Genomic DNA, 15470 nt, shown 5'->3' with positions numbered 1-15470 from the left:
GCCCAAGACTCTCACATGTGAAAACGATGCATTAAATGCTGGATTCTCCTAGTCGTGAGCAGGCCTCAGCAATCTGGACTGACTTGCATATGGGGTAGGCTATAGAAGCGATGGTGAGCCTTTTGCATATCTGATCTCATATTCTCTGCAAGAGCTAAAGTCCAAGGGCTAAGACAGCCAAGAAGAAGCTAAAGGCAAGGTGGAAAGTGTAGATCAAGGGGTCATCTTCAGGCTGAAAGCTATCTGAGCAAAGTGAAGGTATCAAAGTCCTGGTTATTTACAGCCAACAGTCTGTCAGTTTACTCATTCAATAAAGCAAATACACCGTATGTGGTGGGGGCCCTTTAGAGGATATTTGGGACCCGATCCTGTGTATTTGTCTCTCCTCTCTTTGCACTCTTACTTTCATTACATTGTGCTATACATCGTCAAGAAGAAAGGGGCTGAAAGTATTTATCGAAGTATAATCCTTTTCTGTAAGCTTCCGCATGCTACGGTGGCATCAGAGCTTTGCTTTGCCTTTTGGTGAAGAAATTCGGCCAAGAAAAAAACTTTTTTTTCCCGCATGTGGTTGGTTTTTAGATGCCGGAAGCACTCCCCATTTTGGTGTGACTATTGTCCCTCAAAGGATGGTTGGTTTTCAGCCTCTGGAAGCGATCATAAATGCCTCCCACACTCATAGTTGATGGTTTATTTGCGATCTCCGACGATGAGAGAGAACACAAAATTTAGGAAGAGACCATCACTTCTACAACGACGGCATCAGGGAGGAGCAATGCTGTTAGTGGGGAGACCAGATGCAAGCGATGTTCCAGAATTTTATGCTTCTCATGAAGCAACAGGGAGATCAATTTCTTGAGCAAAAATATGTGATCCACGTCTTGGAGAAGTGATTACCTCTCTGAGCCCCTTCCCCCATTCCTCCTCCACTCCCCCCCTTGGGTCAATTCTCACCCATAGCTTCTCACTTACATCCCTTCCCAAATCCCTACCTCAACTAACTCCTGTGAGGGGTTAACACGACATCCCCTTTCTTGGCTTGAATTGCAGATACAGGAGCTTGAGCTCGGATGCAGGCTTACCGTGAAGCATCAGCTCCTGCCGCCACACAAGAGGACCAAAGACGTCACGTGTAACACAAGCGATTTCTTGCAGTTCTCGACACACAAGGGTGGTACCGACGACTTGACTCATCTTCATGAGAAGGTGAATTTCAGTAAGTATAATGCTCGATCCCACGGCTTTTTATTCTTGGATTCATGAGTTTGAAGCTTATTCTGCTTAGGACGAGTTTAGGGGTTACGCCAAAAAGCACAGCTGGGTCTCCAGTTTGCCAACAAAGTCACTCGCGTGGCTTTGCCGTTGAGCAAATATGAGGAGGACAAGAGGGGGCAGTGCCTATATGATTTAGACACGCAAATCCAATGGGATGTGCGTACATTCGAACCACCGACCTTTGAATGGGCACTAGCGCGCGCAAGTGCCGAAATGAACTACAAAGTGGAAAGCCCAAGACTTCCCAGCCCACATTGCACAAGGTAGCTATTGCAGGCGCAGGGTCAGAATCAATTGGGATCTTTCCCAAGACAAAGCACGGGAGCCTCTGGCTCCAAGAACTTGACCAACACGCATAACCTTACTTTTGACTAGAAAGCTCAAGCAAGCAAGACCAATGGTAAGCTCAACAGAGGATGAGCAAAACCAGTATAACAAGGAGGGGTGATATTTTATTGTCATACAGGGTATACTTCTAGGGCATGCTCTAAGAATCCCCATGCCTAGACCACAACACCAGCCTTGACAGCTTCATCAGTGAGCCGGGCTCCCACATAGACCCCGAAGGATGCCTCTAGTTCTTCGACTCTCGGTCCACGGTTGGCGCCATTGTCAGCTGGGAGCTCGAAGATATGTAGAAGGGCACCCATGACCCGGAGTATGAGCACAATGAGTTTCTCAAGACCTTGGTTACATAGGTGGCCAAAGAGGAGTCGTCTTGTTCGATAGCGACAATATGGAGGATGTGATTACAGAACAGGCCGCTCAGTGGGCGGTTTGTTTCCCATTGACTTCGCAGGTTGAGGGATTTAGCACAGGTATGACCACGAGTTTCAAGTTTGAGGCTCGTAGTGCTAAGGTAGTCATAGAGGGCACAAAGTTTGTGTAGATTTCATGGTTGCCCCTCTTGTAGGAGTAGACAAAACCCTAGGGATTGGCTGGTTTCACAAGTTCCATGAGACATTGACTGGGAGCGGCACACTTTTTGGATTCTCCGGAATGTGCCCAAGGCTTCTGTAATCATCAAGTGTGAGCTAGGATTCCCCAACTTTCCTCTCATAAGCTACATGCAAGTGAAACGAGAAATGTGGAAAGGCACATAGTGTGTGGTGATCTATGTTCAAACCACCTAGACAATTACCAAGTTCTAGGTCCTACATGACCGTTTCCAGAAGATTTTTCTTGGGGACAATCTCCTTTCCAACGCTCCCCACGTCTAGACCGGAGGATCACAAAGTAGATCTCCTCCTAGTCTTGGAACCACCAAGCAAATTTCCGTATTGCCTCAGCAAGGCTATGGAATCTGAGTTAGACCGCCGCCACCTCCAAGAATTGTTGTAATTAGGGTTCATACATTCCAGTGTGTCTCCTTTTGCAGGGCTGATCTTTTTTATCAAGAAAAAAGAAGGGATCTTCTAGACTTTGTGTGGATTATCATGCTCTGAGTAAGATGAGAGTTAAGAGCAAGTTCTCGATGCCTCGGATTGATTATATCCTAGAGAGGCTGAATGGAGCCAAGGTGTTTTTGAAGCTTGACCTGAAAAGTGGATACCATCAGGTATGGATTGTCGATGGGGCATCCCAAAGACAGCCTTCCACATTGAACGGGCCCAGTACGAGTTGTGGTCATGCCCTTTGGTCTGACAGATGCCCTGGCGACACTTACACGCATGATTATGCGTGTGTTCAAGGGACTTGACAGATGCCCTGGCGACACTTACCTGCATGATTATGCGTGTGTTCAAGGGACTTGATCGAAAAGTGTCTTCATTTTCTTGGATGACATGCTGGTTTTTGCAGCTACATTGAGCAACATGACATTAACATTGAAAAAGTTGCAATTGGTGCTTGTGAATGATGCTGCATCTGCGAGTGTCGTTCTATGTACAATGGTGATTTCACCAGTGTGGGGTTGGTATGTGTAGTGAAAAAGACTTTTAGTACGGCACATATTGAAAAGATTCATCCTTTATTAGTCCTTATCAGTATATGATGGAAATGTATTTTAATTTCAAGAAAGGGATTTTTAAGGTCCTGAGATTCTAAGCTAAGGTTGCAGCCCGCTACACTTTTTTGCGTTCTGCTTTGGTTGGTTCAGCTTGACACCTGCACGTGCTTTTTGCACTTGCTGCCAGCTGATTACAACTGGGTTGAGCCCCAGCAGTAAGCATGCTGTTTATTTGCAACCAGGCCCCAAGTTGTCTATGCAGCTCAAATCCTATCAACAAATAGCAGCCTTCATTGTGGAGGCAACATCCTGTGATTACTATTTCTTCTCCTCAAGCAACCCTCTTTGTCTAGGTGAAGGCCCAAATCTGCAACTTGATAAAGTTTGTTCCCATTTTGCAACATCACGTCCAATTTTGGTTTTCTTCTCAAAAAAATTATGCCCAAATTTGTAAAATCTTTACTGAGATTACTATTTTTTTGGGTCCAATTTCACGAATACTCAAAGTGCCAAATTCCTTGGCCTATTTTCAGCTCTAAATGGGATGTTTTACTGGCAATTTCTTTTTCCAGTTTTTGGACATTCAGTTTGAGTGTTTCTTGTTCTTGCAAGAAAAGAACTCCCTCTGAGAGTGGCCAGCTATGAAGGGAATTCCCCTCTATTTTTCTAGAAAAATACCACATTCTATCTGTTAGTTCAGATGTACACTTTCTTTGCTACTGGATTGGAAAAAAAGAACTGGCTGACAAGCAGCTAATCTATGGGGATTTTCTTCATGTCCAAGATGTTTATTTGTAGATTGTAGGGGTTGTGAGAGCTGCTGGAGAAATGTTTGGTTTGATTTTAAATCAAACAACACAATTGGTATGGGCGGGAATGAGTACAGTGTCCCCTTTCATCGAGAACATTATTAGTGTGGCTGTCCAATTGTCAAGGCACATTGTATTGGGTGTTACCGTGCCCACAGAAAAGTTCTTGCAGTCTATTGGCATCGATACAAAGCCAGCAGTGGAAGCATTTAAGGTAGGTTTATCCTCTAGGTTAGCCTATTCCATATTTTGTTTATGGAAACATAACTATTTTTCTGAGATCTTTGCTTTGCATCCTTTGGAGGCAGACGATAGCTTTAACCGTGAAGGAAGCATCCAAACAGATAACGAAGGCATTAGAGCCTGTTGTATCGAGCATCCTGCAGTCAATGCTAGCCACAGATTCCCTTTTCCTTCTTCGAGCTGCGGGGGCGGTGGTTCTCTTCTATTTTTTAGCTCCTCCTGTATTATCAAGTATTGCTTGTGCTGCCAGAGGCTATAAAGGTGGGTTTTATATTGTTTGTTTGGTTATTTAGTCGATACATACTTTAATTCAGTGATGAATGCAATCTGATTAATTTTGTCAAATCTCAATGCAGGTGATTTATCAGCTTTGCAGGCTCTTGACATGGTTATGAAAAGGGACTACTTACTAATTGATGTTCGAACAGACAAAGAAAAATCCAAGTCTGGAGTGCCCAGCTTGCCTCGCTATGCAATAAACAGTCTCCTTTCTGTTCCGTAAGTGGGCTAGCTGCGGATCATATTCCTAGCAAACCATTAGCATATTGGAAGAGGTGGTTTTGGTTTGTTTGTGTATTTTTTAAAATAAAAAAAGCACAATGTTTAGGGGCCAATGTCCCTCTTAAAGTTACTGGAATATTTGAATGGAAAAGGCAAGTAAGGCTGTTGTAATGCCACTTTTGACTAAAGACTTGTCACAGATTTTCAAGAGGGTTATTGCTACTACTCAACTGCTCTGGCTGAGTTTTCACCATTTCTTACAGATTTTATGGGTCATGCTGGTACACAAGCGAGGAACTATCTCTACATAGCAGATTTTGAGTATGGCTGTGATTTCCCAAGCCATGCTACCATAGCTGCTTGCATTCATTTTCAGTTTTGTATGGCATACCTTGGCAGAGCTGCATTGGAAGCACCGTGGTCTTTCTGAGCTTTGTAGAGGTCCGGTTGACCTTTTGCAAGGTAAGCTGCTTTTTCCAAAGTCGAAACTGAAGCCTATTTCGTCATCCTGTCAGCAGTGCATCCTAGAGGTCCGTTTCACATTTTCCAAGGTAAGCTGCTCTTTCCAAAGTCGAAACTGAAGTCATCCTGTCAGCAGTGCATCTTCATGGGCTAGAATACTCAGATGAAGATGGTCTTTGCCTTGACTTCAGCCTGAGATACATGACTTTTAATTGATGATGATATTCTCAAGATTAAATGCAAACCATCTTTACCACATGAGGTTATTTCCGGCCTCACGATTTGAGGTTGATGATGACAAGTCACCTACCAGCATCATTTACGGCTGCAGCACACTTGCATCACCCATGCCACTTGCAAGTTCCTGAAGGGGCCACTTTTCAGGTATTTGAAGCCACCAAAAGGTTTTGGCTCTTTTTCATCATGGCAGGTTAGACTTCTGCAGGTCTATTTTAAACTGCTGCAGGGTGAGATGCCCAACCTTCTGTTGGATCGGGACCAAGCATTAGGATTTGTTAGACTAGCTTGTCAAGAAGCTCACTGCTCAGATGAATAGGCACTAGACTTATTTGGAATAGAAGAGTGTCTGGAAGATCATCCTCGACTCCTGTTGGTGGTTCTCCAAACCAAACACAACCAGCCCAATCCAGACTGTCCATACAACTGACCATACATGACATGGCAGATTGCACAGCTGATGACGTGCTAGCAATCCATATAGCCACGTGGCATCACTTGTAACTGCGGGGTTATACTCTAGGCTTCACTAATCCGTCCTTAATTAACATGATTTAAGAAGCTTCAAATCTTAAAGATAAATTCATGAATCAAACAACACGATAGAAACTTTAAATAGTTATTCGTAAGGCTAAGGCTTGGCTATAGGACTCTGTAGTAGGGCCCCAATCAGGAGTGCCCGCAAGATCAATCCTGGGATTTCATTAACCTTGCCAGAATGAATACAAGGTTGGATGGGCATGGTAACTATTTCTATTGTGATGTTTGATTCGTGAGTTAATCTTTGAGGTTTAAAGCTCGTTTAAAAGATAATCATGTAAATTAAGGAAGGATTAGTGAAGCTAGAGTAGTACGATGCTGTAACATCACTCTTGCTACAAGTTGTGTATTCCTTTACGTTGTTGCTTCACACTTCTGTATCCTGTTGCTGCTACAAACAGCCGTACAGCCCACATTGTGCTGCTACAGGCTGTACAGACCCTAAATCTGTGCTTCTGGTTTCTAATCTGCAGAAAACCCTAATTTCAGTTTATGAAAATCCAACATGTATGTGACTGGGATATTCGCCAAAGTCATCTGCTTTCCTGAGCGCTGGACTTCACAAAGCGTTTCTCTACGCGAAGTGCTTGCCAGGAGTGTACATTAGTTCACGGGGCTGCAGTCGGCGTTTTCACTCAGCCATATCCATTGTACTAGAGATTTAGTTGTATTACTTCTGTCTTGTACATAATACAGGCAACAGTTTAGGATACCCGTGTTCACCATGTGTGATTCTGCCGCACTCTTCTTTCTATCTGTGAAAATCCTCACACGTAGGCACAAGTGTTTTACACCATGGCATAACTGCATGCCTGCAATTGTTTTTCTGTGAACTGTTTTGCAAGGGATGCCCTCCTGTGAATTGTGCGTCTGAATCTGTATTCGGATCTTGCTTGTGGGCTGTAAATAGGCACGGTAGGTGTGACCCTAAACTCTTTGTTTCTTAGTACAAGAGTTACTGCTTATTTTTCTGTTGTGGAGGTTCACACTTTATTGAAGTGTGGCTGGATGAGTTTGGGCCTTTGATATCTTTTGGCTGGCGAGACATTAAAATAGGCGTCCTCTTTCCTTTAATGATGGTGTGGGCACCTATATGGGCACCCTCCCACTTATGGGAGAGGTGTGGCCATTGGTGAGGTGGCCCAATGGCCACCACCTTTGAGCATGGGAACAACTTGACACATCTCTCTCTCTATTGTGGTCTATCACATCTCTCTCTCTCTCTCTCTCTCTCTCTCTGCCCCTAGTCTCTGCTCGTGCGGTGCGCATAGGTGCTGACCGACTGTGCCGAGCTGTGCTGTGCCACATTCTGCCTGCGCAGAGGCGCTGACTGTGTGCCCCTGCTCTGCTGTGTGTCCATGCATCCCTTCGCTTCCTTTTTCCCACCAACCCACCTCAAGAAGCCATGGGAAAACTACGTGGAATGATGGGGATAAGTGCGGTTCCGACATACATAGATGCTTGGGCAAGGAGACATCCAAAGAAAAACCTCTTATCGTGAAGTTTGGGGATGCACAAAAAAAGAGGGATTTCATGCAGAAAAGGAGGGAGTTCAAGAAGGTCACCGAACACAAGGTTTATCTTGAAGATGACCTTACACCAATCCAGGCAACACATAAGAAGATAGGCATGATAGAGGTGAAGAAAGCCCAGAATGATGGTAAATGGGCAGCCTACAGAGATGGGAGAGTGATTATCCGAGACCTACGCCCCAAATAGGGGTGCAGGGTCTATGGAACCAAAGGAATCTTGGACATGGCAGTGTGGAATTGCAACGGCACCTTATGGTCTGAGCCATGAAGCTTCTCAGTGTCATTTGCAGACAGGGATGCCATCTTCTACATAGAGACACACCAGAGCCCGGAGATGGGACTACCAGATGTAGCAGGGTATGTATGGGAGTCCTACATCGGGGAGACACGGACATGTGGGGGAGTAGCAATACTATTCCGATCACACCTCCGGACCATACTATCTGTGGTACAAAGGGATGAGGAGGCTAGATACATGTGGCTGAGACTCCATAGGGAGAATGCCAGTGTGGTCGACATAGTAGTGTGTTATTTTCCTCCAGACACTTCGAGGTCTGCTTCTATAGATGGCCAATCACCAAACATAGCATTGTACACTGAGATCTTGGAGTTTGCAACTAGGAGGAGGTACTACTTGTCGGGGGCTCTAATGCCAGGACAAGGAATTCACAGGTCAGTCTCTTTGACTTTGAGCGGAACACATCATCTTACAGGACTTGGACACAGAGGAGATGGGGTATCAGTGGTGTTCTATGGATGACGGGGCCATTAAATCTTATGGGAGCTTATTTTTGGAGCTGGGGGCAGCACATGGTCTCATCATTTTCAACGGTCTCACCAGATGGCCATCCTCCGGGGGGACTGACTTGCTTTCCACACAAAGGCGGATCGAGTACCGTTGATTATTTAATGGGCACACTAGGTTTGATACCAGATATCCTCACCTTTCCCATCCCACTCAAACCCTTGGGAGCTGATCATGTTTGCCTAACCTTCTCCATAGTGGCACTTTCCCAAAGAATCCCTACCCTAAACCCATCAGTTACTATAGCAAAGTCCATTTTGATCATGATGCAGATGTGGTTTATGGCTCCAACCTTTACTATCGCCTCTCAAACGTAGACCTCTCAGCCCCCTTATCCCACATCACCTCACAACTTACAGATATTCACCATGAATCAGCCCAAATTTCCTTCCTGACCACCTGCTACTCCACATCTAAGCCACCATTAGGTTCTTTGCCCCACGATAGTTGGTATAATGAAGAGTGCAAGGCAGCCCGTAGGGACCTCCGAGAACAACAAAACATGGGGCAGATTACAGAGAAGCAAACCCACCAGATGGCACAACGCCTCACGTGCTGTAAGAAGAGGAGGTTTCTCATTGAGAATGAGGAAACACTTGACTGTAGTCTTTTGAGCTCCAATAGCAAGTTGGGATGGGATGTTTTGAGGGAACATAGGCTGCCTACACCCATTGAAGACTCCATGATATGGCAGCAGCACACAAAAAAGCTTTACCACCACACCCCAAACCCCATTTTTATTGCCACCCCATAGCCTGCCTGCCCCATCTCATCTAGCCTCCTCACACCTTAAAATGTAGCCAAGGCCATACATCAGCTCCAAACTGGAAAGTCTAGGGACCATGAGGATCTTGTAGCGGAGCACGTCATACACGCATGTGATACACTTGCCCCTTTCTTGGGTGAGATCTTTAACCGTGCCCTTTGTGAAGGTTTCCCCCCATCTTGGACAGCCAACACTATCATCCTGACTCACAAAGCCAGAGACCCCCTAGACCCAAACAACTACCGCACTATCATGATCGGCCACATGGTGGCCAAGCTTTATGGAACAGTCCTAGCAGTTGAGGTGGGTTCTTTCACCAAGACGCATGACATGAGAGCAAGGTTTTTCAGAGGTCTTATTCCACTTTGGATAACATTTTCACATTGAGAACCATGATTGAGGAGGCCAAGGTGAGAGAGCAAGATTATTTCTTGCTTTGTGGACTCCCACAAAGCTTTTGACCCAATCCCCCGCTTGCCTCTTTCACCGATTACATGAGTTGGGATTTCCAGAGCAGATCATCTGGGGAGTGATGACATTATATGAGTTAGTGACAGGGAGGGTGAGGGCACCTTGAGGTATGTCTAGTATGATCACGAGCAACATTGGAGTGAACTTTGAATCAAGGATGCGCTTTGTTGCTGACTTTGTTTGGCATATACATAGATGAGATTTTGGAGTTTATTGACAGATTGGGAGGGGTGGGGGCTATACTTGGAGACATGTTGGTGCCTATCTTACTGTATGCAAATGACATTGTGCTGATGTCTAGCTCCAAAGAGGGGCTGCAGAAGCACCTGGAGGCATTGCAAGCTGTTTGTGAGCAGAGGGACCTCACCATTAACCTTGGAAAAACCAAGGTCATAGTCTTCAATACCTTACTGGCGGGATTGTAAGACATGAGATTCACATATGTAGGGGATGAAAGAGTATCTCCAGCCTGGTCTGAGTCAGACCATCCAACAAGAGTGCGTCCTTGGCCATAAAAGATGCCAAAATCCGAGTGCCAACCGAAGAACTTTGAGAGCACACCGCCAATGTTGCTGACGGTGTTTGGAACAGAAGGAACTCAATAAAGTGACTGCGAAGCATATGTCCAATCGGGAGTAGGTCAACCATACCAAACAACTGATGAGAATCCGATACTGTCCTCGATCAGTCCCTGGAGAAGCATCAAGTGAAGAAAGCTTCTCACCAATATCCATAGGAGAAGATACTGGTTTGCACCCATTCATCTGAAATTTGTCGAGAATCTCCCGAGTGTACTTCTGCTGAGAGAAGAAAATGCCCTTCGAGGTTTGCTGAATCTCAAAGCCAAGAAAATAATGCAAGAGGCCAAGATCCGTCATCTCAAACTCTGTCTCCAAAGCATCCATAACAGAACGGATCCGCACAGAATAAGAACCTGTAAAGATGAGGTCATCAACATAGACCACAATGATAACAATCAACCCCCTCTCAAGGAGGATATAAAGGTTCGAATCTGCGTGAGAACGGCATAGGCCGAGCTTTTGAAAGAACTCACCAATCCGCTGGTACCAAGCCCGCGGAGCCCGCTTTAGACCATATAAAGCCTTCTTCAGCCGGTACACATGATCCTGTTTGCCCGGAACAACAAATCTTGGCGGCTGATCAATATAAACGTTCTGTGTAAGCTCTCCATTCAAGAAAGCCGACTTCACGTCCATCTGGAAAACGGGCCATCTATGATGTCCTGCAAGTGCAAGAACGGTGCGAATGGTAGTCATTCGGGTTGTCGGAGCGAAGGTCTCATCGAAGTCGACTCCAGGGCGCTGAGCACAACCCTTGGCAACCAACCTCGCTTTGTGCTTGTCCAAGCTGCCATCAGCTCGGAACTTTGATTTGAAGATCCAACGTACACCAATCACCTTACGTTGCAGTGGTTGAGGCACCAAAATCCAAGTGCCATTCTGTTTGATAGCATCCAGCTCTGCCTGCATAGCACGATGCAAGGCTCTTGTGAAAGAGCCTTGTCTACAGAAGTGGGATCAGAAGGACCATTAATGATAGTAGACATAAGAGCATAACTAACAAACATGTTGCCCTCATGAATTTGTTTCCCTGTAACTCTGGAAGAACGCCGAAGAGAACTAGGCGGAGGAGCAGAAGGAAGCTCACGTAACCCAGAATCACAAACTGTCTGATAATACCAACCAGGTACAGATTTGCTCGAACTCATCGGAGGAGGAGCATGGTCATCATCATTTGACTGAGAATCCTCAGTTGGAGGTGTAACAAAAGCAGCGGGAGCAGGAGGAGGAGGAGAAGGAGGAGGAGGAGGCGGAGACGGAGGTGGAGGAAGAAGAAGCTCACCACCCTCCTCAGAAGATGTAGGAGTCTCGTCGAACACCACATCACGGCTCACAACAACTTTGCTGGCTTGAGGATCATAAAGACGATATGCCTTCTTGGACATAGTGCTGTATCCGAGAAAAGTCATGCGCAGAGACTTCGAGTCCAACTTGGAGCGATGCTCCTTAGGCACATGAACATACGCCGTACACCCAAATATCCGGAAATGAACAACGGAGGGCTTCTCACCATGGAAAGCCTCATATGGAGTTTTATCGGGAAGAGCAGCAGTAGGAGACCTGTTCTGAATGTAGACAACAGTGGAAGCCGCCTCAGCCCAGAAACGTCGAGGTAATGAAGAATGCTCAATCATACACGTTCCATCTCCATAATGGTCCTATTCTTCCTCTCGGCAACTCCATTCTGTGATGGAGTATATGATGTAGTAAGCTCTCTCCAAATGCCATGTGTCTTGCAATATTGCTTAAACTCTTGGGATGTGAACTCACCCCCTCCATCGGTCCTGAGAGCCTTGACTGAGTGACCGGTCTCTTTTTCCAACTTAGCTCTCCAATCATAGAAGTGCTGAAAAGTCTCATCCTTGGTCTTCAGAAAGAAAACCCAAGTATATCTGGTAAAGTCATCCACCATCACGAGCATGTACAACGCCTTACTCAAAGACGCGGTACTCATAGGACCACATAAGTCTGCATGAATGAGAGCAAGTGATGTCGAAGATCTGTGTGTCGCCTCCTTCGGAAAGGCGGCTCGATGTTGCTTCCCTTGTAAACAAGAGGAATAAGCAGTAGACGGAGCCTTGATGGTTGGCAATCCCTCAACCAACCCATCCTTTGAAGCTCGCTATAGAAGCTGATAGCTCAAATGGCCAAACCGAGCATGCCAAAGAGCAAAAGAAGCACCAGAAGAAAGCAGAGCAGTCAACTTGTAGAGACCACTATACACTCCCTGAGCCAAGATGCTACCAGTCGCCTTATCACGAATGGTAATCTCATAACGAGAAAAGATCACCTCCGCACCCTGAGCTGTAAGAGCACTCACTGACAAAAGGTTAAAAGCCAAATCTGGAATATATAGAACGTCAGAGAAGTACCTCTTGTTCTCGTCAGAACGGAAGATGGGGATAGTGTCATGTCCATGCACTGGCACATAAGAAGAATCACCCAGAGTGGTCTCGCCTGATCTGGCAGTGAAGTCCTCGAACCAATCTCGATGGGGTGTCATATGAGCAGTAGCACCGCTATCAACAATCCAAGATCGTGACTGAGAAGTCACAAGAGCAAGTGTACGCCGAGTACCTGCTAAGAGAAGAATGCCATCATCCTTCTTGGGTTGAGACATCGCCGTTGAGGAAGAGTTCTTTGCTGCTTCATCACGCTTCTTCTTGTGACATTTGGGTGACTTGTGACCCTTTTTGGCACAATAATGACAGCTCAAGCTCTCTCTTCCCCCAAATCTTTTCATGGTGTCAGAGCATGGTTCAAGCTAAGGAGCTAAGCGGAAAGCAAAGGAAGCTACGAAGGCACTGGAAGCGGTACATGAGCTTACACATAGCTTGTAGCCTCCCTTCACACATTTGCCGTAGCCTCCTTTCCACACACCAGAGCCACTCCGCGATCGCCAAAAGGATTGTTCCACATGACAGTTGGTATGATTAGGAATGCCGAAAGACCCGTGCCACCCTGCAGGCAGCGGGAGCTTGCTGTGAGCTCCACCACTCACCAGTAGGCACGAGTGATCTTCCCGGTGCCTCCGTGGAGGAAGAAGCGTGCCTATCTAGCCACACTTGAGCAGGAGCTATACTAGTTGTTTTTGGGACGGGACTGCAAGGAGGCTTGGAGGCTGTTCCAGGATCATCGCACACTGACTCCGATTACCTTGCTCGACACTTGGCATACCTATGTTGCCCTCAGACAGCCACCTCTCCCTCACCCACTTGAGCCTCACCCCCCCCCCATTCCTTCTTTTTCCTTACATGAGTATGGTTAGAGATGCCATTGATAGGATGCAAAAGGGGAGAGCATAGGATCATGATGGGCTGTTTGCCGAGCATTTCTCCCATGCTAGGGATGTGTTGGCTCTACTTTTGGTTCATATGTTTAACAAGGCAGTATGCGAGGGTTTTCCTGACAGTTGGTCCTCGAATACCATTGTGCCCATTCTAAAGGCAAGTGACCCCATGGACCCCGGCAACTACAGGACTATTATGATTGGTCACACATTGGCCAAGATTTATGGATTGATCTTGGAGCATGAGCTCAACAGATGGGCCGAGGAGCAGAGACTCAGAGCACCATGGTAGGCAAGTTTTCGGAGAGGACACTCTACACTGGATCACACATTGGATCACATTTTCACATTACGGAGGAGGGGAGACCTCATGGGCATCACATATTGTCACGACCCTGTGTTTTTCTCTGGACAAGATGCAGGTGTATGCTATTTTGGGGCCACGTGTGCTTTTTGGGAAAAAGAGGGGCTGGCAGGCAGGAAGGGGCGCCTATCTCTTGAGGAAGCATGTGCTTTTTGGGAGTGGTGGACTGCATGTTGGCTGCACACAGGAGATTTCATGCAGACCTGTACGACTGTACGGACAGTTGTACGGTCAGGACAGAAACAGGCGCTGACAGTTCTGCTGCTGGCGGGTCTGCGCTGCTGGTCATCTCTTGCTTTTTGGAAGGGATTACAAGCGGGCTGTGCTGCAGGGTGCAGAGGCGCAGCTGAATACCTCCTTATGCATGCTTTTTGGAGAGTGAAGGCTGGCTGCTGTGCTGCGCTACAGGACAGAGTCATAGGCCTCCTTTCTCTCTCTCTCTCTTGGCAAACAGGTGGCTGCAGGCAGTGCTGGACAGAGCAGCGCATGGTTTTCTCCTGTGCACAGAGACGGCTGCTGGATAGATGAGCACACGTGGGCTGGTTCTCTGTCTCAAGGACCGTAGGCTCTGCAGGCTCTTGATGGTTGCAGAAGGGAAAGTGTTAGGTGGCTGCTGGACTGGCTGCAGGTGGACTGAATAGCCACTGCAGGTATGGGTGTCAGCACGTCATGTTCTCTCTCTTTCCCTTGGCAAACGAGCAGATGCAAGCGGTACGGGACAGACAGTGTGTGCTCTTCTCCTGAGTGGAAAGGGGCTGGTTTCTCTGGACACAAAGGTGGACAGGGGCTGGTTTTTCATGAACATAGACATCATGTCGATGGCGTTCATCTGATGGAACTCTCAGCTTCTCTTTGCTTTGGATTCGGGACTGTTTTGGGACAGTTTATGGGCTGTTTTTGTTTGGTTGCAAATTCAGCTATGTGCTTGGGTTTTTGACTGCAAGTACAAGGTCATTTGGTTATGTTTCTTGGCATGGGAGTGATGCAAGCTCGCATGGCTGCATGCTCATGGAGCAGATTGTTTTCTTCCTGCTAGAAAGGAACAGTGGGACCTACAGTTATGGGCATCTCTATGTTGCCAGAGGTTTCATGAGGGAACAGGTAACTAGATGTATGGAAACAGGACAGAAGCTTCAAAGGGAAACAGGCCTAAGGGTTTCATGTGAAAACAGGTCGTAGGTTTTCTCGAAGAGACATGTTTTTGGGTTTCTCCAGGAGATAGGTCACATGCAGGCAGAAGGTACAGGAATGGATACATGTATGGTACAGCCTTGCTACTGATTGGACAGGGGACAGGGAATCCATGACAGAGATGGATAGTATCCTTGGATGGTAGAGAGGGTTTGTACAGGTGTGACTGTATGGTATGCCGTGTTGTGATACTCTTTTGAGAGACAGTTTGGGAGTCTGTGTTGTGATACAGGAGCACTGGATGTGTCAGGGTGTGATGCTGTTCATAGTGTGAGAGGCTATGAATGGTTGTGGCAGCCTTGATTATGGGAGAAAGCTTCTGTATGCAGACTCAATGTGAGAGAGTCTTTCGATGTGAACAATGGCTGGATTTGTTTGTGGATGCCGAGTGGACAAGAAGCCATGATGTAGGTTTTGCAGGCTACAGGAGTTCAACTATGACGGCCCTTATTGTAA

The 15470-nt window shown here is 46.5% G+C and overlaps 1 protein-coding gene across 11 annotated transcripts in view; it reads left to right on the top strand.

Annotated features, from left to right (window-relative positions):
• Positions 1-15470, top strand: part of LOC147617537 (calcium sensing receptor, chloroplastic-like) — a 40134-nt gene that overhangs the window by 5762 nt on the left and 18902 nt on the right. For 5 of the 11 annotated variants that reach the window (XM_086775801.1, XM_086775802.1, XM_086775800.1 and 2 more), the window contains 3 exons: positions 4022-4246; positions 4341-4536; positions 4632-4773. In XM_086775801.1, the coding sequence (XP_086631927.1) occupies positions 4022-4246; positions 4341-4536; positions 4632-4773 (563 nt within the window). Of the gene's footprint in view, positions 1-3133; positions 3577-4007; positions 4247-4340; positions 4537-4631; positions 4774-5039; positions 5239-15470 lie in introns of those variants that run through there. The other 6 variants (XM_086775806.1, XM_086775805.1, XR_015262236.1 and 3 more) reach the window with 5 other exon arrangements.

This window comes from Cibotium barometz, chromosome 36, assembly GCF_041138505.1.
Source record: "Cibotium barometz isolate CiBa-2024 chromosome 36, ASM4113850v1, whole genome shotgun sequence".
In the NCBI taxonomy this organism is placed as follows: domain Eukaryota; kingdom Viridiplantae; phylum Streptophyta; class Polypodiopsida; order Cyatheales; family Cibotiaceae; genus Cibotium; species Cibotium barometz.
This window is presented reverse-complemented; position numbering and strand designations above follow the sequence as displayed.